General features: G+C 47.6%; 2 protein-coding genes across 12 annotated transcripts; one reads left to right on the top strand and one right to left on the bottom strand.

Annotated features, from left to right (window-relative positions):
* Nucleotides 1–2,064: 2,064 nt before the first annotated feature.
* Nucleotides 2,065–11,303, bottom strand: LOC110381589 (regulator of G-protein signaling 20). 3 transcript variants are annotated; one of them, XM_021341934.3, is made up of 7 exons: nucleotides 11,150–11,303; nucleotides 7,714–7,808; nucleotides 7,587–7,595; nucleotides 3,013–3,102; nucleotides 2,883–2,944; nucleotides 2,647–2,813; nucleotides 2,065–2,582 (listed from the first exon to the last, which is right to left on the bottom strand). In XM_021341934.3, the coding sequence occupies exons 2-7, from the start codon at nucleotides 7,806–7,808 to the stop codon at nucleotides 2,307–2,309; spliced, it is 699 nt and encodes a 232-aa protein (XP_021197609.2). In that variant the 5' UTR covers nucleotides 11,150–11,303; the 3' UTR covers nucleotides 2,065–2,306. The 3 variants fall into 3 exon arrangements, with proteins under 3 accessions (XP_021197609.2, XP_049700103.1, XP_049700104.1); XM_049844146.2 differs by having other exon boundaries at nucleotides 7,714–7,874; nucleotides 11,150–11,292; XM_049844147.2 differs by lacking the exons at nucleotides 7,587–7,595; nucleotides 11,150–11,303 and having other exon boundaries at nucleotides 7,714–10,561.
* Nucleotides 11,304–13,959: 2,656 nt separating this feature from the next.
* Nucleotides 13,960–19,542, top strand: Chn (charlatan). 9 transcript variants are annotated; one of them, XM_064038422.1, is made up of 8 exons: nucleotides 13,960–14,039; nucleotides 15,001–15,069; nucleotides 16,407–17,013; nucleotides 17,080–17,607; nucleotides 18,540–18,778; nucleotides 18,852–18,877; nucleotides 19,055–19,219; nucleotides 19,322–19,542. In XM_064038422.1, the coding sequence occupies exons 3-7, from the start codon at nucleotides 16,411–16,413 to the stop codon at nucleotides 19,138–19,140; spliced, it is 1,482 nt and encodes a 493-aa protein (XP_063894492.1). In that variant the 5' UTR covers nucleotides 13,960–14,039; nucleotides 15,001–15,069; nucleotides 16,407–16,410; the 3' UTR covers nucleotides 19,141–19,219; nucleotides 19,322–19,542. The 9 variants fall into 9 exon arrangements, with proteins under 9 accessions (XP_063894492.1, XP_063894491.1, XP_049700154.2 ...); XM_064038421.1 differs by having other exon boundaries at nucleotides 18,852–18,882; nucleotides 19,061–19,219; XM_049844197.2 differs by having other exon boundaries at nucleotides 18,852–19,219.
* Nucleotides 19,543–20,215: the final 673 nt, after the last annotated feature.

The raw sequence follows: 20,215 nt of genomic DNA, 5'->3' as shown, positions 1-20,215 counted from the left end.
TCTGTTGACATTTTCAAAAGGCGTAGCGTGCGGCAAATGCTATTTAGGGGGCGGCAAAATTAAACCAATAAAATTTCAGAAAAAGCCGCCCTAGTTTTGGTCGTCTCCTATTTTTGACTGTTTTACCCTTTGCATCCCCAAAAAAATTCGCACTCGCGGCTCCATGTCAGATATCGCATTTTATCTTTGTTTAATTGTTGAGGCATTCAATTCCAAAAAAACATATTTCGCGCACGTCCGTTATGGCTTTTTATGATATGTTTACTTCATGAAAACTCTAAGGAAAAAATCGCGCTCGCTTCGCTCGCGGCTTTTGCACTTCACTTCTGTGCATATCTTACTTTTTGACTTTGCTTTGTTAATTTACAGTGGTTTTTATTTGTTTTTGTGTCCTTAGACTAAAAAATTTTCGCGCTCGCTCCGCTCGCGCTTCCTTACATATGAAATGTGTCTTATAAGTTGACTTTTCAACGGGAAACCCACTAAATAACATATTTTATTGACTTTAAACATTGTTATAGATATTTAAGTGCATTAAGTAGTTTAAGTTAATCACAATCTTTCAATACATAGGGGCTACTTGGGTTATGATTGCACTGCATTGATGCCCTAAGCAATTGCTTAGTTTGCTTATGGGCTAACCCAGGACTGCTTAGGTTACTCTGAACATTTCAAGTAAATAAAAAGTTATGTGTAATGTATGTATGTTATGTATTGCAATAGTTATTTATCCAAAAGTAGGTGGGTTTTCTGCAATCAGAGCGATGCATGTACATATTTTTTTCTGTTGGACAAGTAAGATGGATATGAATTTCCGGACCCCCTGGATCCGCCCCCCCCCCCTTATATATTTTTTGACAAATTTCCCCTTATGTAGTCGTAGGGCGGCATAATCAGTTTTGCACGCGGGCGAACAAACAGCTAGCGGCGGGCCTGCCCATAAATAGTTATCCTCAACTTCTACGAATTGGAGTATCATTGTCAATGCTCATCCTGACATCGTGGCAATGCAAATACCTACTTCAGGGGCTCAATTCTGCTAATTTGAAAATGTATTCAATTGAATCTCAACAGCAGTTTTATCCTAAGAGGGAATTCTGCTACGAATATAAGACCAATCATTTTCCAGTGACATTCCATTGGTTTACCATTGGTCCGCCATAAGTCCATAGGGTAGTGTGCTCTATAGGTAATCGTTTTGCAATCGTAAATCAATTTCAGACAATACGATTCATTATCGAATCATAGAAATGGATAAAAACGTTTATAAACAAAACAATGCGGAATGCCACAAATACTTCAATCGTAATTATGTCGTGGTTGAATATCAGTTGGATATCAACCGTATTCCGCTCAAGTCAAATTAGTGCTGCTAACCCACAGCGGGAGCGGCGCGAGCTCTTGTAGCGGTGTGACGTACATCAGGAGTGCAACACCTTGACTTATAGGAAATTGTTCTTTTATTTCACTACATAACTTTCTTATTATTGTGCGATTATTGTGGTGTGGATGTTTGCTTTGCCAGATCGGTGGTTTAGATTGAATTGCACTTATGAACGATTCAGTATTCACCGCCATTTTTTAGACAAACGAATATAAATGCACATACGCCGAACGACAAGATCGAACTGGTTTGTTACCCCCGCCGTCCGCGCATTGGGTCGCTCGATGACTAGGCCCGTAGTGTGGCCAGAACGCGAAGATAGAAGTGTTTGAAACTTACGCTCGCTGTGTCGCTCAGTCCCATCGCACTAGGCTTCCGCCTTAGTGACTTCAATATGGACGCAAAGGCGCGTTTCATATGTTTGATATTTCGCGCCCGTCGTCGCAACCGCTAGGCTCGCAGTGTGGACTCACACGGAGGGGTCATTTGATGATTTTTGACGTCGTTAAAAAAAGCCCCAGCAGACTACCATATAAAAGACGTACGAACTTTTCAATAAAATATGCCACTATTGAAATCGGTTGACAACGGAGGAGGATATACGGAAAGTAACGATGGACAGTTGCTCGTACAGAAGCTAACCGCTTTGTTTGTAGTTTGATCAAAAATAAAACGCAGTGTTACATTAACTGATTTATTTATTCGTTGACTCCTCGGCAAACTTAATTGGTCCACCTTTATTGCTTCTAACTAGACGCGCGGCTGTCCGGGGTGCGGGCGCGGTGTGCGGGGCGCGGGTCGGTGGACCAGCGAAGTGGCCGCCGCTCCTACTCTCAAACTTAACCTAGCTATGTACAAAATTAGTACCCGTTTAAATGAATGTATATCGAGTCTATTTACATGTGGGAGGGTGCGGATGACGTCACTGCGCGGGCGCCGGCGCCGCGGGCGCGGGGGAGGGCGCCGCGGCGGGCGCCGGCGCGGCGGGGTCTGCGGGCGCCGGCTCGGCGGGTGGCGCGGCCGGCTCGGCGCTCGACAGGCGCGCCAGGGTCTTGTAGAGCGGCGAGTTGACGAAGCGCGGATACGAGTCGCGGTGCATCAGCGTGTAGATCTGCAGCTGCGCCTCGTCGAACGTGTGCGGCGTCGGCTCCACCATGTTCCTGTTGACGATCTCGCGCACGCGCGAGTCCAGCGACACCTGCAAGCAGTGCGCGGTCAGCGGCGGGCTGGGCCGCGCCCCGGCCCCGCCGGTCCCCACTCACCTCCTTGGGCGACAGGATGGAGATGTAGTCCTCGTAGATGAAGCGCGCCTTCTCCTCGACTGCGTCGGGGTCAGTCTCGCGCTTGAGCTCCTCGCACGCGAGCCAGAACATTATATTCTCTTCGGAGTACTCGCCGCGGAGGAAGTCTCGGAACACCTTCCGTCCAGCTGAAACACAAAGCAGGCGGGTGAGCGTGGCGGGCGAGGGGCGGCGGCCGCGGCGCGGGCGGTACGTACCGGCGCTGCGCATGAGGCGGTCGAACGACTGCCCCCAGCTCTGGATCTCGTCCAGCGTGGGCCTGCAACACAACACAGTCGTCACAGTCCGGATCGCGCACAGGCAGGTGGCGGCAGGGGGAGTACTCACGGCGCGTCTCCGTCGCTGAGCAGCGGCTCCTGCGGGCCGGGCTCGCGCGGCTTCTTGCCGGGCCCGCCCTCCGAGCCGCGCACCGCCAGGCTGCAACAAGCGAGCGCTGTGTCTCACCGATACTACTTCCCGCAGACCTACACACTCCATTTGAGTACGCACAATTAACTATGCTAAACAAGCTTTTATACGACTTTTTATACAAATACATATTACAAAATAAACCACTGCTTGTAATAGCTATTCAATTACGTAATTGTAATTGCCTGTTATATTTACATTGATTTTCAGACCCATTTTTTAAAGTTAAAACTCAGCTTAAAAAAATCATATGAAGATTATTTATGTTCAGTTAAGTGCTTAGGTACTCAAATGTAGTAGATAAGTATAGGAAAACAATTTTGTGTGCGAGCCACTCGAGCCCGTCGGTGTTAGATAGAACCTCAGCTCACAGATTAAGCTTCCGTACGAATTTGTAAAACATGTAAGTCCAGTTATCAGGGATAGTTTTGGAATAGATGTTCAGCTTTATCCTACAGACATGAAACTATTTCAGATTATAATTAAACTTCAACAAAACACGTCTGGTAATCAATAAAAACTCTGAGCATTCCAAATGTCTGCTTGCTGCGATTATTAGCGAACAATGTGTGACAGGAGAGCACTGGAACACACACTGACACAGACGTACAGTCTGCACGCCTGCTATAGCAGTTCAGACGAGCGCCAAGGCGGCGCGGCCGGGTGCAGTCGCGTGCAGTGTGGAGCAGTGCGGAGTGCGGGGTGCAGGGTGCGGGGTGCGTATCCCGACAATGCCCAATCATCTGAAGCAGAAGGCACTGCGCGCGTACCTACACTACCGGTACGCTCAGTTTGTATCGGAGGAGGGAGTACAGCTGCTCCAGCCTCCGCACACGAGCGCAGGTACACGCCAGTGCCGTGGAACAACAGGCATGCTGCCATCACCACGGGGAACAAGTAGTGCCACTCCCCTCGTCCGGCGTCAAGCGTCAACAAACATTTTGTACCATTTATTCCGTTAACTATAAATCAATGAGCAGTGACTGCATTGTGATCTGAACAGCGATAGTAAATGACTTCCTCTTCATTCTGAAAATCTACCAAGGGGCTAGGCGGGACAGTGCCTCGAGGTCCCCCAATCATTAATAACCAGAAAATTTCGATCAATTTGAAGATTGGAAATTACTCTCATTATTTAAATAATTAATGATAGGTTGCACCCCTGCTTTAACCATGGCGGCTCAACTCATGAGAACTTCGAAAGCTAAATACATCAAGGGAATTCTCCCAGATCCACTCCAAAATTCTTAGAATTTCCCTAAATTCTTTCTGTTGATTGATCATCAATACATATGTATTACGTACTAGATAGAACCATCCTCCGAGCCTTTTTCCCAACTATGTTGGGGTAGGCTTACAGTCTAACCGGACGCAGCGGAGTAGGTACCAAGCTTTACGAGGAGCGACTGCCTATCTGACCTCCTCAACCCAGTTACCCGGGCAACCCAATACCCCTTGGTCAGACTGGTGTCGAATGACGTTGCGAACAAATATGTTGTCACATTGAGTGCGATTTTGACAAAGCTTCAGGTTGGATGTGTGTGTACGGTAGTGACATATTTAATTTGACAACTCGAATCACAATGTAAATCTGGACCTAAATAACAATTCAGTAGTAATCTAATTTGGTTATGAAATATTAAATGTAGTTCAAGCGATTGAATAGCAAGTAGCTTCTTTATAATTTAATATTAAAAATAATATAATTTTCTTGTACGACACGCCATCTTAAAATCATAGACAAACCATGCAGTGCAGATGGGCCAATAGGTAAAATGTTACTAAACTAAAGCATCACCGATAGACGTCATCGCGGTAGCACCGGCTGTCGCTGAAAACCAGCGCTGGAACTCTGTCTTGTTCCGGGTCGCAGCATTATGCTGAGCGAGGGCCGTTTTGCGAGCTCTAAGACGCATATTTTCCCCTGCTATTATCATTTATGAATATGTCTAATTTTAAGCATAGCTGGGCACCGTTAATAAAATGGTTAACTTCGTTAATCGTTAATCCGCTACAAAAAAAGTTAGCTTCGTTAAACGTTGAAGCGTTACATTTCGGAAGAACTAACGCAAGTTAAAGTTAATCGTTAATCCGTTAACTATGTGTAAAATTGCATTTTTATATCGTTGCGTCAGTGAACTTATGAAACCTGTTGGTTGGTTTAGGTTCTGAAAGTTAACAGGTTAGGAACAAAACAAAATACTTTTATTAATCAAATAAATGTGTAATTTAATCGTCGGACATAAGGTGCATATTCTCCTTCATTGTTGAAGTTTTCGTCTGAAAGCGAGCCTCGTTTTGGTGTTAAAATGTGGAAAACAGACGTTCTACTGCAGGGCTTGAGGGTATAGCAGTATTGTATTTAATAAATAGATTTATAAATATCTGTTCCACGAGGAACCCGGTGCTCCAATAATCTTAACATTGAAAGAGCAATTGAGCTGAATCGGGGGTCAACACGTGTTCGTCAAGTGGCTTCTTCCAAGAGGGTGTTCGTACAATCTCTTGTAAGAAGCCACTTGACGAAGCTGACCACAACAAGTGGAGAAGTCGTTTCTTCGGTGCCGGCAGTCCTTTCGGAAGTGGAAAATTTCTATGGCCGGTTATACGCATCGCATGCATCTCGACCTGATCCCGGAAATGAGGATTCTAGAGCCACATTAACACGCCATTGCACCAAAGACTGCGCACGGCACTTGTCTGAACCTGTTTTTCGCGCCTCGTCCAGCGGAGCCGTGCGGTAAAGTAGGCATTGGATTAACGATTAACGGACTTCTGCATAATTAACGGAAGTTAACATGTCCGTTAACATTTTTTCAAGTTAACTTAAAAGTTAATCCGTTAATCAAAATGTTAACTTCGTTAATTAACGATTAACGGATTAACGAGTTAATGCCCAGCTATGATTTTAAGTGTGTGTGTGTATGCGTCTTTTATTTCGCAATAAAATGTATTTTCTTTCTTACTGCTGAACAGTTTTGAACATATTGTCGTCAAAACTACATTCAATAAAAAATATCGCATATTTTACGTTTTCATATTTCTTTATCGGGTGTGTCGTACCAAATCACATTAAATCCTATCACTTAGATATACTTTATGATATTCAATGGCGAAAAAATATTTTTAGGGTTCCGTACCCAAAGTAAAAAGGGACCCTATTGTTTTCGCTCCCCTGTCCGTCCGTCCGTCCGTTTGTCATCAAAAAGTACAGTCAACACAAACATCATCGGCCACTGAACATCCGCTTAGCAAATGCTTGAAACGCTAACATGGACTCCCAAACTACACAAAAGTACTAGGAAATCATAAGTGCATTGAAGCCAGATGCATTAGCAACTTTTGATAATGTTCTACAATAAAATAATGGTATTGAAATCGAATCATTATTTGTCACAAGTACTAGGGTAACAGAACTCAAGCGTTTGCTAAGCGGACGTTCAGTGGCCGATGATGTTTGTGTTGACTGTACTTTTTGCTTGAAATCGGGTTAAATTCTAAAACGTGTCAAGTTGGTGAAAACATAAAAGTGTATAATTTAAGTTTCACTAACTCGACACGCATCAATATCTTAACGTGTCGAGTTGACGACATGATAAATGTTAAAATTTTGTGTTTCACCAAGTGGACACATTCGTGGTGAGTTAAGTGTGTCGAGATGACGAATGACCCGAATGTTTTGATCAGTTGACAGCTGTCAGTTTTCAAGGGAGAATTTCCGTTGTTTGTAATGACTGACTCTTATAAATATATATAGTGTTCTGCTTCTCGCACATTTTTATTCTATTAAAATTTATTTTGTTTAAAAATACGTTTTTAAGGATTTAATTTTTTTTTGTGCTAATCGACATAATATTAGCCAGTATATTAATGTATTTAATTTATTGTGATTAGGTAAGTCAGTCACACGTTGTATAAACCATAAATACTTAAGGATGCTGAATAGAAAGAAAGTCGCTCCGGTTGCTAGCGCATGCTACGCCGCCACTATAGGACCGCATTTGTTTATTTGCCAAGAGGCCCTTGCTTACCTAGCTATGCCACTGGCAAAGAAGAAGTGCAATTAGATATTATGAAGACAGGACCAGGCTCCGGTTGATGTAGAGTCCCGGGTACCTACGCCAGCCGGAGCCTGGAGAACATGATTCATTAACGTTCTACAGACTGTGCTCACGGAAACGTAGGTACTACAAAGCCAGCGCAATTCGTGATGATCTTAGCACATTCCTACGAAGTGAGAGCAATGGGATTATGTTAGTACCTACGGGACACACTACCTGTGTACCTACTTAGTTCCCATTCCGTTACTTTCAGTGGCACAATCGTATGACATAAAAAGCAAGAAAAATGAAATGCCTGATCTAGTATCAGCTATGTATAGTGATAAATGGGGGCTATCTGGACAGACGTCTCGGCATGTCTCTAGAAGCTGCTCCTAGTGGCTGCAGCCACCCCCACACCCCGCGCTCACTGAGGCACTTCTCTTCACTCACCATTTAGCCCTGGAATAGAACAAATAAACTAGTCATGAATAATAATCGCGTGTCGTTTTGGTTGTCCTGTGGTGTAAGTACACTGATATAGAATAGAGTGGTTGATAGTAAGAGGCGCAGCACTGACCAGGAGCAGGAGCAGCAGCAGCACCAGCACAGACAGCACGGCTTGGCGGCGGCGGCGGGCCGGCAGCCGCGCGCCAGCGCTGCCAGGCTGCACATCTGCAACACGCGCCGCGCCTTGTAACCACCTCCACTCCCACATTCAACCGCACTCTGCTACACTTACTAAATAATACAATCAATTCGTTACACGCCTATTGCTATATAAAGAGTTTCGGGGTGTAATAGATCCGGGCCGCAGCCCCAACAGATCACCCTGCAAGATACCACATGTGAATTACATGCTATAATTTTGGTCGACATCGGATTTTGACCAACGAGTTGAGGCGACGAGCGGTCGCCGCCGACGAGTGCACTCGGAATTTACCCAAATTTCTACAAAAAATAAATCCATTCATGTTACCACCGATTGGAATACCTATGCTATTCACAATAGTAGATTTTATTCTATTCACCTCAGATCATTGACTTGATCTGAGCTATTCACCTTCTTCAGTATTATGCCCGGGAGCAATCATTACTCAAGCGCATCCTGCCAAGAGCGCGCGGGGCATCTCTTCCCGAGAGATGTCTTACTGCGCTCTGTACTTTGCGCTCAGGTTACTCATTTGTAAAAACTAGATGAAGTAGGTATGTTTGATTTTCGGTGGTAATTTTGGGCCCTGTGAACCGATTTTTATCATTCTTTTTTGATTTGATACGTTCCGGATTACCTACAAAATTATGTAAGTAAACTTATTTTAGCAAAAATTTTAAAAAGTAGGGCGCGGAGATTCATTAAGGCGCTGAATGCCCAAATTGGCTTGTCTCAAACAATTTTTTGGCCAAATCTATACAGTTTTTGACGACTAAAAGAATATATATTAATCTTGAACATATTTCTGAGAAACCTGTTAATTTCAAAACACGTTCTCGAAAAGTTTTCTCGATAAGAAAAATATCATACCTCTCAAAAAGATCTTCCAACAAAAATATCTGTATTACTTATCAACGTCCATTGACGCATACTTATTGTAACATGAACGAGTCCATAAGTAAATACAGAACTTGGTTAATTTTTATTTTTGACTACTGAACTCATTTTAAAGCCATTTATATGTATGTTACGAAGGTCGCATCAACAGGCTTGTCAGTGTTTTGTGTGGTGTCAGCATCTTAGCTGAACCACGCAAGTACAACAGACAATCAATCAGTACGCGCTGCAGGATAACGAGAAGCCAAAGTAGGAACGTCGATTTTATGTTTATATGCCAAAAGATATTTATTTTATTAACTGGAGGCTTTTGTCACTTATTAGGTACGATATTGATCAATCTTTGAGTAGGTATTTAGTTTTAATAGTTTGGAAATCTGTGTGCTAGCCAAATCGTGTTCATATAGATTTTTAATGTATTTATTGCTTATCATGTGATAATTATAATGATATTGGACTCGTTTCGTATAAATCTGGTGCTTCAAACCTTACAGACAGTGAGTAGAGAAGTGCTGATTTATCTACCGGATTTGAATAAACGTTTTTGAGTGTGTTCATTCCTACACGGTTCTTACAACCTGTACACATATAGTTATCTGTACATCAAACCTTGTATAAATTCACTTGATGAGATAGCTCGCTAACTGCAGATCAAAGTTTTCCAAACTTGGTTCAGCCATTTGAGTCAGAAGTACTTCTCCTTCTACAAAAAGACCCACGAGCTTTCTTAACATTCATATAAGAGTATTGTGTGCAATTTAAATTAGGTAGCACGGAAGTCTTTATTTTTTTTTAATTCAAGCGCACGTGTCTATAAGGTAAACTTTTATCAAACATAAATTTTATATCACGAACATTCAACTTATTCCTTTTAAGTTCAGAGATTGTTAGGGAAATTCCGAGTTTTACCCAATCTGACACTCTGGAAACTCTACTCAGCAGTGATTTGCTGACATTGAAAATGTTCATATCGCTCTTTAGCCTTACCAATAGAATACAAGGAGTGACTGTCTATCTGACCCCTTCAATCAAAATGACTTGAGCAAGAGTTGTCAGGATTCCCTTGTCCGTGTGTGTAACGACTTGTATGTTATGACAGCAGGCTGACATGCTTTATGGAATATGAGAAAACAATCCACGCATCGACCGCGCCGAGTGTGGCAGCTAGGTAGGTACCCACTGGCTGACACCAACGTTATAGCACTCAAACTCATCTTAAACAGGACATGGATGCTGTTTGTTTTGATCAGCATTTGTACGTCCACTTAGGATGAAATACTAACCCCATAGGGATGAGTCAGACTATTCATATAGGTACCTATAATAATATGTAAAAATCCTCGACTAACAAATGGTAGGTTTAATATGAACGATAAAGTCATTTAGTTATATTATGGTCGGAAGTGAAGTGAGGCACGCTCAGAGTGCGAGCACTGACACTGACATGCTGCCCTGAGCCAGCACTGCTCGCCACACGGTCGAGTCACTGCTTGTCGAACATTCTCTCTACACAGAAGCCATATTAATCTATTTGTTGCTGTCGGGGCAGGTTGAAATAAGAAAGTCTAAGTAAAAACCAACTCGGATGAAGTAAGGGTAAGCAACGATAAGTTGTTATCAGTACTTATTTAAAATTCGAAGATATTTTAGGTATGTTGAAAAAAAATCCATAGGTACACACACACACCAATCTATATAATCGGCTGAGTGCTTACTGACTACATAACGCCCGACAGCGTCGCTGATCAGCTCCGCCGAGCACTCGAACTGATCGCACCCCGAGGAGTTACACCTTCACTAGTTAGGTTTACTTATCTCTGAACATGAAGTGTGTCACTGGGCGACGGTCGTAACATGTAAGTGGGGCTCGAATAACACAACCGAGTGGCAACAAGTAGACACGAACCAGTGGCGCATCGGATCACTGAACTCAGTTCCGCGTTGTCGACGTGACACCGGCGCGCGGCGCGGGCCGCGAGCCGCCTGCAGCGAGCGGCGCGCGCCGACGCCCTGCGCGTGTGTGCGCCGCGCCACTCACGCAGCTATGTGCGCGCTCCTACCGCCGACTCCATCTTCTCTTAACTTCCATCTATTCCAAACGTGCGTATTAACAGCCCGACATTTTCCGAATCACGTTACGCGTCGAAACGGAACATACACGTTGAAAAAGTCAAATAGGCCTAATCTAAGTGTACGCTGCCTAAATGAAAAAAATATTAAGCACAGCTGGCGAAGAACTAGTGAGCAATCCGAGTGCACTGGTCGGCGCCGGCTGGCGAGCTCGGCGGCAGCGGCGCGGCGCACGCCCATCGGCGAAGACTCCAAAATAAACAGCGTTTGGAGGGTAGTGGGTGAGGGTCGGCGCAGTATTTATAGCGCGTCCTCATTGAGGCGCGCCGTGTTTACTGCGCCGCTATATCCGTGCGGCGAGTAAACACGGGCGCGGGCGCGGTCGATCGATGCTCACCTGCCCGCCAGGCGGCCGGCACGCCGCTAGCGGGGGCGCGGGCGCGGCATGCGGCGGGCGCGCGGCCGGCGGCAGGCGAGGCGAGGGCTGCACGGGGACGGGCCGCGGTCGGGGCGCGACTGACGCGGCGCGCCGGCTCCCGTGCCGCGCGCCGCCCGCGCCTGCGCGCACTGCCCGCCTCTGGATTTCCGCAAATGCGGTCACCCGGCCCGCCCGCCCCGCGCCCGCCGCCCGCCCCGCCCGCGCCCTGGCGCGACCGGGCGCTGTTCCTCTGCCTAGCTAGCGTATGAATGAATGCGGATGGCGGAACATGAATTGATCACACTGAACACGAGAGCCTATGGAATGAGAGCCTGACTGACACGATGACGAGTGGAGCTGAGCGCCGCAGCTGCAGCAGCTGGCAGCCGGAGCCGGCACGAGGCGTGCTGTGCCGCGCGCATGCGGCCACTTTGACCAATGAATAAACATTTGTAATGTAAAGCCAACCATATAACCAATGTTTATGGATTTAATGTTGTAACTGTTGACATTTTCGTGCTTTCGTATTTCGTATTTCCCTTTTGATACAAACGTTGCCCCAATTAATAATAATTTGTTTGTGGTGGGCGCGTTCACAATCATTCAGCACACTTGCACACATCGACAGAAATCGAAGCCACGAGTGCACCAGCTATACGACACTCGCTCCGACAACATCAAATTCTATACCTAATACATAAGTACGAGTGACATGTTCTGCAAGTGGCAAGAAATTATTCCAACACATACTGCAATTCCAATACATAAAGGAAACAAAATGTTCAAGTGCAACATTAGCTAGATCGACAATATAAAATCCCTATGAGAGTACAGTAATATTGGCATGTTAGGCTCGGGTGGCGCGTCACGCAGGCAGGCTACGCGGCTACGGCGTAGCAGGTGCCGCTACGGCGGGCTCTACATGCTACGCGTTGCTACGCCGCCGCCCCGCGTAGCCACCCCTACGAGTTTGTCGCATGTCGCTCCGCTGCAAGGGGCCCCCGCCGAAATGCTTCAAACAAATAATATTCGGTCGGACTTTGTTCGTTTGTTTCTTTGTTCCACCCTTACATCATAACTTGTAGACCGTACAGACCGCGGAATGTGTACAATAAGTGTAACCATTCAGATGTGTTTATTACATATAATTCTTATATCAAAGCCCTAGCTTAGTCTTACCAAGAGGTATGTTGTTGCCCGGGTGTCTGGGTTGAGGAGGTGGGATATGCAGTCGCTCCTTGTAAAACACTTGTACTCAGCTGCATCCGGTTAGACTTTATCCAACCAAACATAGTTGAGAAAAAGGATAGATGGTCGTGTCGAGTAAAATTGTGATAGAAACATGAAAACAAATCAGCCAGATGTGTATCGACTTGAAGACGTTTATGTTGGTACAGTAGCCGAGAGCCACTAGGAGCAAGAGCACAGGCGACCAGCAGGCAATGCCTGCTCACTCAATACTTGCCGTCTGTTCCCTACGCATTATTTCTTATTTGCAGCAGTCAAATCTATCACTTTCTGAATATGTACTACGTAACACTGGTAGGTAACTACTAATAGTGACATTAAAGGTGATTGTTTATCTGTTTTAATATTGGTGTCATCGTGTAATGAGTGAAGTAAATACGCCGGTCTGGTTGAGGTCAGGCTCGGTCGATGACAGTCGTCTCTTCAATCACACTAATATCACAAAGGCGACGGTTGCTGAGTGCGCGCGTGTGTTTGTTAGTTGTGCACGCGCTGGCGGCGGAATGGATTCGATGAAACTTGCCAGTGATAGTTTATACCCACATCAGAATAACATACAGACTACTTTTAACGGTTGCCTGCAGGCGGCGGGAGGATGCTAGTTGCTACATCACTACAAAGTATAAAACGAAGTCGCTTTTTCTGTCCCTATACCTACCTATCCCTATGTCCCTTTGTACTTAAGCTTAACTCTTCAAAACTACGCAGCCGATTTATGTGTTTTTTTTAATCAGACAGAGTGTTTTAAGAGAAAGGTTTATGTGTATAATACATAATACCTACATACATAATATAGTAGAAATATACTTCATCATCATCATCATCATCAGCCTATCGCAGTCCACTGCTGGACATAGGCCTCTCCAAGTGCACGCCACTGAGATCTATTTCGGCGATCTATTACAAATACCTCCATGAGCAGCACAAAAAAGAAATATACTTAGAGGTATATAATTTTTAGAGGTTACCGAGTACACAATATAATGAGAGCAATGTGTTGCACAAAAGGCCGCACACGAATGTTGGTAGCGGCGGTGGAGCGGCGCCGCCTGCGGGGACGCGCCGACGCCCGACGCGCCGACGCTGGACACGCTCGTCCAGGCACGCTAACAGCATAAACGTGCCCGAACTTTAGCAATCTAACTGCAATCGCTTTTTTTTGCAATATTACGTTGGATCGATTTTGATAAAATCTTGGATCTAGAGAAAAGAAACCCTGTGACAGGTTATACTTAGCTAGGCTATAAGTATCAGGTTTATCCAGGCGCATACAAGTTCTCCATGGTCGAAGGTGAAAAAAGACAGAAAACAAATTATGACCAAGAGAAGGTTGAGAATAGCATTACTGTTGAATGGTGGAATTGTAGGGAACCTCCAAGAGACTAAGAGATCCGTAGTGAAGCAGAGCCGGCAGGCGTAGGCGTAGCGAGACAAAGCGGAACAGCGCGAGGGAGGGGGCAGACGGCGCGGGTCAATACCGGCGAGTGAATGGAGTGCGGGGGGTGGCGAGGGGGAGGGCGAGGGGGAGGGCGATCGATGGGCGGCGGGTGGCGTCAGTCGAGGCCGGCGCGCCGCGCGGTGCTGAGGTGTCGCCCCCGCGACCGCCGGCGCACGGCCGCAGGTGAGCGCCCCCCCGCGATCGATCGCGCCGCCCGCCGCCCCGCGCCGACCCCTGCGCCTTCTACAACTATCGCGGACATACTCCATTGGGGCCCCGCGATCAATACATCGATCATTCCAAGCGCTTGCATTGCTCGCTAACAAGCAACGAGGTGATTCACTCAAGCCGCTATAATGTTACTCATTTTCACCAATCTTCATTGAGTGGCCTATAGAATTATATGCATAGCTTAACTAAATCATACTAGGGCTTCCTAAAATTCTTGTAGTCTTCATAAAAGGCTTGAGCGCCACATATTTCGCTGAGCCGGGTGCGAAGCCTCGCGCCGGGAGTCACCTGTGGCACCTGCGGGCCCCGCCGGCCCCGGGGCGCAGGCGAAGCCCCCGCCCCCTGCGCGCGGCCCCTGCCCCCGCCTCCCCGCCCGCGCCGCCGCCCCGTGCCTGTATGCACATCGGGTATTAGAATTTCAGTTAGGTTCTGTAGCTCAGTAGTTTCGCTCCTCAAGTATTGGGATCTCATGTTAGAGTTGAAGTGCATAGGCGCGTCCGCGGTGCAGTGAGGCGGCCTGGGCCGGTGTGTGTGAGTGCGTGGGCCGGGGCGGCGCGGGCGGGGAGGGGGCGCGCTGCAGCTGCAGGGAGGGGGTGGCTCCCGGTGGCTCCTCGCTCCGAACATCATAGGATTCCATTAGCTATATAGAATCACCCTATATCTCCGCTAACGGAATCACTTTTCAAATTCCCTTGTGTGCAGAATGCGATGGTTACGTTCATGTATTGAAAAAACATGTTGCCTAAAAAAGAAAAACTTATGTTGGCAGATACTTAGCTTATTCTTAATGGCGTGACGACGAAATAGTCTCTTATCTGAGTGATAGCATGTGCCACGCGCCAGAGTACTTACCATTTGATAAGTTGTTCGGTATTGTAAACACTAGATGATTTACATAATAATAATATTGTAGTTAGGTAGGTGGCAGGCGCGTGTGGGCTGCTGCAGGCGCCGGGAGCCGGCCGCACCGCACTCCGCACAGGTCAGTCGCCGCCGCTCACTGTTGTCATATACAAGGAAACGCATCTCAGTCTCGAACTTTATCCACTTACAGCAAATAATGCACTCGCGCCAACTTACCTATATTTTACTTGTCACTTGTCAGTTTATTCTTTAGGTAACTGAAAGGTAGCAATTTGTATTTCAATCACACCACGCCAACAGAGTGGTACCTAAAATAAAAAGTGAAAACAATTGTTGTATTAGGGTAGGTACACTTAGTGGGGAGGTTTTTTTTTTCATCCCTACCCTAACGTTTAGTATATTGTTATATAGGTATTTCATGAATAAAGCCTACTTAAATCATTTTTACTTGCCAAAAATCTTAAACCAATCAAGTTCAAAATCATTTTCCAAGAAAAACTTCAACATCTGAGTTTTTTTCATACTTTTTAAAAATACAAGGTGGTAAGCTAAACATAATTAAGCCTTGCCCATTCAGGGTGATGAGGGTGATTTGTTGACTAGATAGAATTCTGACATTAGCCCTATACCAATAATAACAAATTGTAATCATTTATGTACTCCCTTATTTACTCGCTCATTAACTACTCCAATATACTACCCTATGTACGATCCTGTCATGTCATACAGGGTGTGTCGCAATCACATTAAATGCTATCGCATATACTTTATATGATATTCTATGCCGAATTGTAAAAAGAAAATAACCAAATCCATTCAGTGGTTTAGCCACAGAAGTCATTTTTAATTTTTATAATTTACAAGATCATGTGTAAATCTATACTAATATTGTATAGAGGAAAACTTTGTTTGTTTGGTTGTAATGGATAAACTCAAAAACTACTGGACCGATTTTAAATATTCTTTCACCATTAGAAAGCTATATTATCTGCGAGTAACATAGGCTATATTTTATCCCGGTGCGGGCAGTAGCTCCCACGGGACGCGGGTGAAACCGCGGGAAAAGGGCTAGTCAGAGATAAAGTTAGGAGTATCAAATTTTTGATCCGTTGACAGCTGTCACTTTTCAAGGGAGAATATTTCAGTTGTTTGTAATGACTGACTTTTATATGGTGTTCTAATTCTCGCACATTTTAATTCTATTTACTCTGTTTGACAAAAAACTTTTTTTTTTCTTTTTTTTATTAACAGATCGACATATATTAACCTGTATATTAACGCATTTCATTTAATGTGATTGTGAAAGACACACCCGATATATATCTAAAAATTAATGTACATATGTGAACTTTCGGCCGTGTCGTATGGATGTTCCCTAACGTTCTTTGAGGTCTATTTCCGTTAATGTATAGTTTTATATCGAAAACAGTAAACGAGGTATATGTGGTGTTACAGAACAATGGAAGGCGGCGCAGGCGTGGGCAGCGTGGCGTCGCTCACCATGGATTGCGAGGACATGTTCAAAGAGATCACCAAGAAGCTGTACGGCGAGGAAACCAGCGTGGGCGTGGTGGGCGTCGAGTTCCCGGCCGCCGAGCGCGACCTCGATGACGACCTGCGGCCCGAGGAGCACATCACGGCCTGGGGGCTGGCGGCGCTCATGCAGAACGGCTTCCCGCCGCCCGGCATCCTGCAGGCCAACTTCGCGCCGCGCATCGACCCCAGCGCCGAGGACCGCTGGACGGCGGCCGAGGAGCCGCTGGCGTGGGCGCACTCGCGCATCGCCTCCTACAACCCCGCGCAGCGCCTCTTCAAGTGCGCCGACTGCGAGTGCGTCGGCTTCCTGGCGCGCGTGGCCGAGCACTGGCTGGGCACGCACTCGCAGGCGCGCGCCTTCCAGTGCCCGCTGGCGGGCTGCGGCTTCGCGTCGGGCTGGGCGCGCGGGGTGCGGGCGCATCTCGCGCGCGACCACCACTCCGACCCCGCCGCCGCCGACCACCTGCTGCGCGACAACCCCGCGCTCGACGACCTCACGCGCTACCTGCAGCGCCTCAAAAACAAGGTCGCCGCGCCCCTCTCCGCCGCGCCCCGCGCCGCCGCCCGCTCTGACGCTCCCTTGTGCCGGCAGGTGGAGGCCATGCGCAGCGAGCGCCGCCCCAGCGCCGGCGACGCGGCGCCCAGCGAGGCGGCGCCGGAGCCCGGCAAGCGCTACGTGTGCGGCGCCTGCCCCTACGCCACGGACCGGCGCGACCTGTTCACGCGCCACGAGAACATTCACCGCGACGAGAAGCCCTTCCACTGCTACTTGTGCCAGAAGCAGTTCAACCGCGCCGATCATGTCAAGAAGCATTTCTTGCGCATGCATCGCGATCAGCCATACGACTTGAACCGCATCCGGCGCTCGGCATCCATCGTGAAGCCGAGTACGGCGCCCCCGGCACTGCACTACTACAGGGCGCCGGCGGGCGAGCCGCCGCCCGGGCCGCAGGCGCCGGCGCCCCCGGTGGCGCCCGCGCCGCCGCCCGAGTACCGGCCGGCGCCGGCAGTCAAGCTGGAGCGGCCGCCGCTCGGCAAGTCGGAGGCGGCGCCCGCGCCCGCGCTCCACAAGGCTGCGCCCTCGCCCGCCGCCGCTGCCGCCGCTGCCATCCGCCGCAAGGTTTATGTTATTATATATTATCATGAGATCTCATGATATCCATTTCCATAAGTTCCATAAGTATTAAATTTATTTATTTAAGTGACCATGACTCATTTTGTTATTAACAATTTTTACTTAATTACTACATATTTATGTTAGTAGATTATAAAACAAAGCATCTTAAGGCTGGAAACAGTGCTCGGCCGACGGTCAGTGCTGACCGTACTTCCCGACCGAATCACATATAAGTAAAATGACGCGCGTACCGTCAGCGTAGCTGTGTGCGCGTTCATAGACTTGCACAATTATAGCTACGTTACTGCACTGTTCCCACTGTCACTGTTTCCAGCCTAACCTAACTGTCTGTATCAAATCACCACTGCAGGTCTGAATTGCATTATACACTGCATTATGAACAGTTCAACCGACTTTCTAAAAAAAAGAGGAGATTCTCAATTCGGATGATTGTTTTCATGTTTATTGTAGGTATAATTAGAATCGTTGCAAGTCTCCATAATTTTAACTTCTATCAATTAGAGGTGAATACTTGTTTCCCGCTTTAATCAATAATCAATTAAACGAAATAGCAAGGACACTTAGTATCGAGGCGATGGGAATAGTAGGTACCTAAGTTACCCAGACCTCCATAGATCTCGACTCGAGTCGAGTAGTTAGGTAGGTAACCCCTGGCCCTTGTCTTTGGGATCGGCAAAGCAAGTTTTCTACTACCATACCTTATGACGACATCTAGCCTTTCAAGCCATGTCGTCATTGATATACTTTCACCGAATCAGAATATATTGAACGGATTGAAATAAAAGCCACCTTATATTTTCTCTACCTTTGTTATAATATGAATGTGTTGAGAAATAGCAACATCGCATGGGCGCTAGCGCTGATCTGCACAGATCGGTCGGTGTCTGTAAGGGTGCGGTGGTGTGTGTGCGCAGGGCGAGCGGCGCTACGCGTGCTGCTACTGCGCGTGGTCGGGCGTGGACAACTGGTGCCTCAAGCGGCACCTCAACACGCACCTCAAGCCCTTCGCGTGCGCGCTCTGCGAGTACAAGGCGGCGCGCGCCGAGCGCCTCGCCACCCACGTGCACAAGGTGCACAACAAGAAGGCCTGCGCCAAGTGCCCCTTCCTGGCCGACGACCCGCTGCAGCTGGCGCAGCACCTGCGCGACGCACAGTCAGTATCCGCCGCCAGGCGAGCCCGGCCTGCCCAGCCTGGCGGCGCGCGACTCACGGCCGTGTGCTTGCAGCCACATCGAGAGCCGCAGCCTGAAGGTGCCGGCGGGCGGCGCGGGCGCGGCGGCGGCGACGCGCGCGGCGCCGGGCGAGGCGGCGGGGCGGCGGCGCGAGGCGCGCGCGGCGGGCGCGGCGCGGCTGTTCGGCTACCTGGAGGCGTCGGACGGCTCGGCGGACGAGTACGAGGCGCCGGCGCTGGCGGAGTTCGCGGCCGCCGCGCCCGCGCCCGCGCCCTACGCGCGCGACAAGGAGAACGCGGCGCCGCTGCCGCACGGCCTGCACGACCACTGCCTGCGCTACTAGCCCGCGCCGCCGCACCGCACCGCGGATGACGACTCCTGGCTCCGGCGACTACTTACTGCCTGACCATCCAAATCTTGGCGTACGTACAGTTCTTGAAAAACTTCATGTCGTTCCGCGACTAAATACCGGGCATGTTTACCCATGCCCTTCCCCAATATTATTGCAATATTTGTTGTTCCAGCTGAAGGCAGGTACACATTAGCAGCTGGGTCGGTCCGAGCGGCGGCGGCGGTCGCACCGCGCCGTGCCGCATCAGCACTGCGCCGCTATCACTACACTTGTTTGCCAACGATACATTGGCGTATTTGATCAAATTTAATTAGTAGTTAACTGTTAAATGTAAATTTATGCTTGTTCGATGATAACATGTACAAAATAATATTAATAAAGTTATGAATCCCACCGAAGAAGCAAACTTTATTGCACAAAAATTCTACTTACCCATACCCATTTGGTACCAGTTGGAATCTTATATAGCGGACAAAGACGTACGAAGACGCGGATCGGCATTTCGGAAGGGACGTTAAGTTGGTGGGTCCCGGCTGTCATTTGAACATCTATGGCAGTATAAGTAGTCATAGTAGTCTGGCAACCACTCTTACTAAGGGTCTGGTTGCCCAGGCAAGTGGGGTGAGGACGTCAGATAGGCAGTCACTTCCAACTAGGCATAATGTAGGTATGTGTCCTAGGCCCGGCAACCTCTTCGTAGAACAGCTCACTACATGAAATGCTCAATTATAACTTGTATGGAAAGGTCGCATGTTGTAAAATGTTTGACATCAACGAACTGTCATGAACTGCGGCTCCTGCTGAACTCAATGCAGCAACAGGTGCCGCCAAGCCGAACACAGCAGCGTACCTCTCCCGCCCACACTACACCACTAAGGCGGAGCACACTGGACTACGTGCGCCACTAGCTCAAGTAAGACTCAAGCGATAACCACAACCAATACTTATCTGACAACGATGGTTTAAATAAATATTCAACTATAATAATATTGCAGTTTGGGCAGACGTGGTGAAGTTCAAAAAATGGTATCCCGATATGAACCGTGGGTTACACCATCAAAAAACA

Source organism: Helicoverpa armigera, chromosome 16 (genome assembly GCF_030705265.1).
Source record: "Helicoverpa armigera isolate CAAS_96S chromosome 16, ASM3070526v1, whole genome shotgun sequence".
NCBI lineage: Eukaryota > Metazoa > Arthropoda > Insecta > Lepidoptera > Noctuidae > Helicoverpa > Helicoverpa armigera.
Note: the sequence above shows the minus strand (reverse complement) of the source record. Positions and strands in the feature narration are given on the sequence as shown.

What these genes read in the sequence shown, in the direction of transcription:
- Chn (XM_049844197.2), top strand. Translation starts at nt 16,411, where the DNA reads ATGGAAGGCGGCGCAGGCGTGGGCAGCGTGGCGTCGCTCACCATGGAT. An exon ending in TGCAGCGCCTCAAAAACAAG is followed by an intron (nt 17,014 to 17,079) that starts GTCGCCGCGCCC and finishes TTGTGCCGGCAG; the next exon opens with GTGGAGGCCATGCGCAGCGA. An exon ending in CCGCTGCCATCCGCCGCAAG is followed by an intron (nt 17,608 to 18,539) that starts GTTTATGTTATT and finishes GTGTGTGCGCAG; the next exon opens with GGCGAGCGGCGCTACGCGTG.
- LOC110381589 (XM_021341934.3), bottom strand. Translation starts at nt 7,808, where the DNA reads ATGTGCAGCCTGGCAGCGCTGGCGCGCGGCTGCCGGCCCGCCGCCGCC. An exon ending in CCGCCTCATGCGCAGCGCCG is followed by an intron (nt 2,814 to 2,882) that starts GTACGTACCGCC and finishes TTTGTGTTTCAG; the next exon opens with CTGGACGGAAGGTGTTCCGA. An exon ending in CCATCCTGTCGCCCAAGGAG is followed by an intron (nt 2,583 to 2,646) that starts GTGAGTGGGGAC and finishes CACTGCTTGCAG; the next exon opens with GTGTCGCTGGACTCGCGCGT.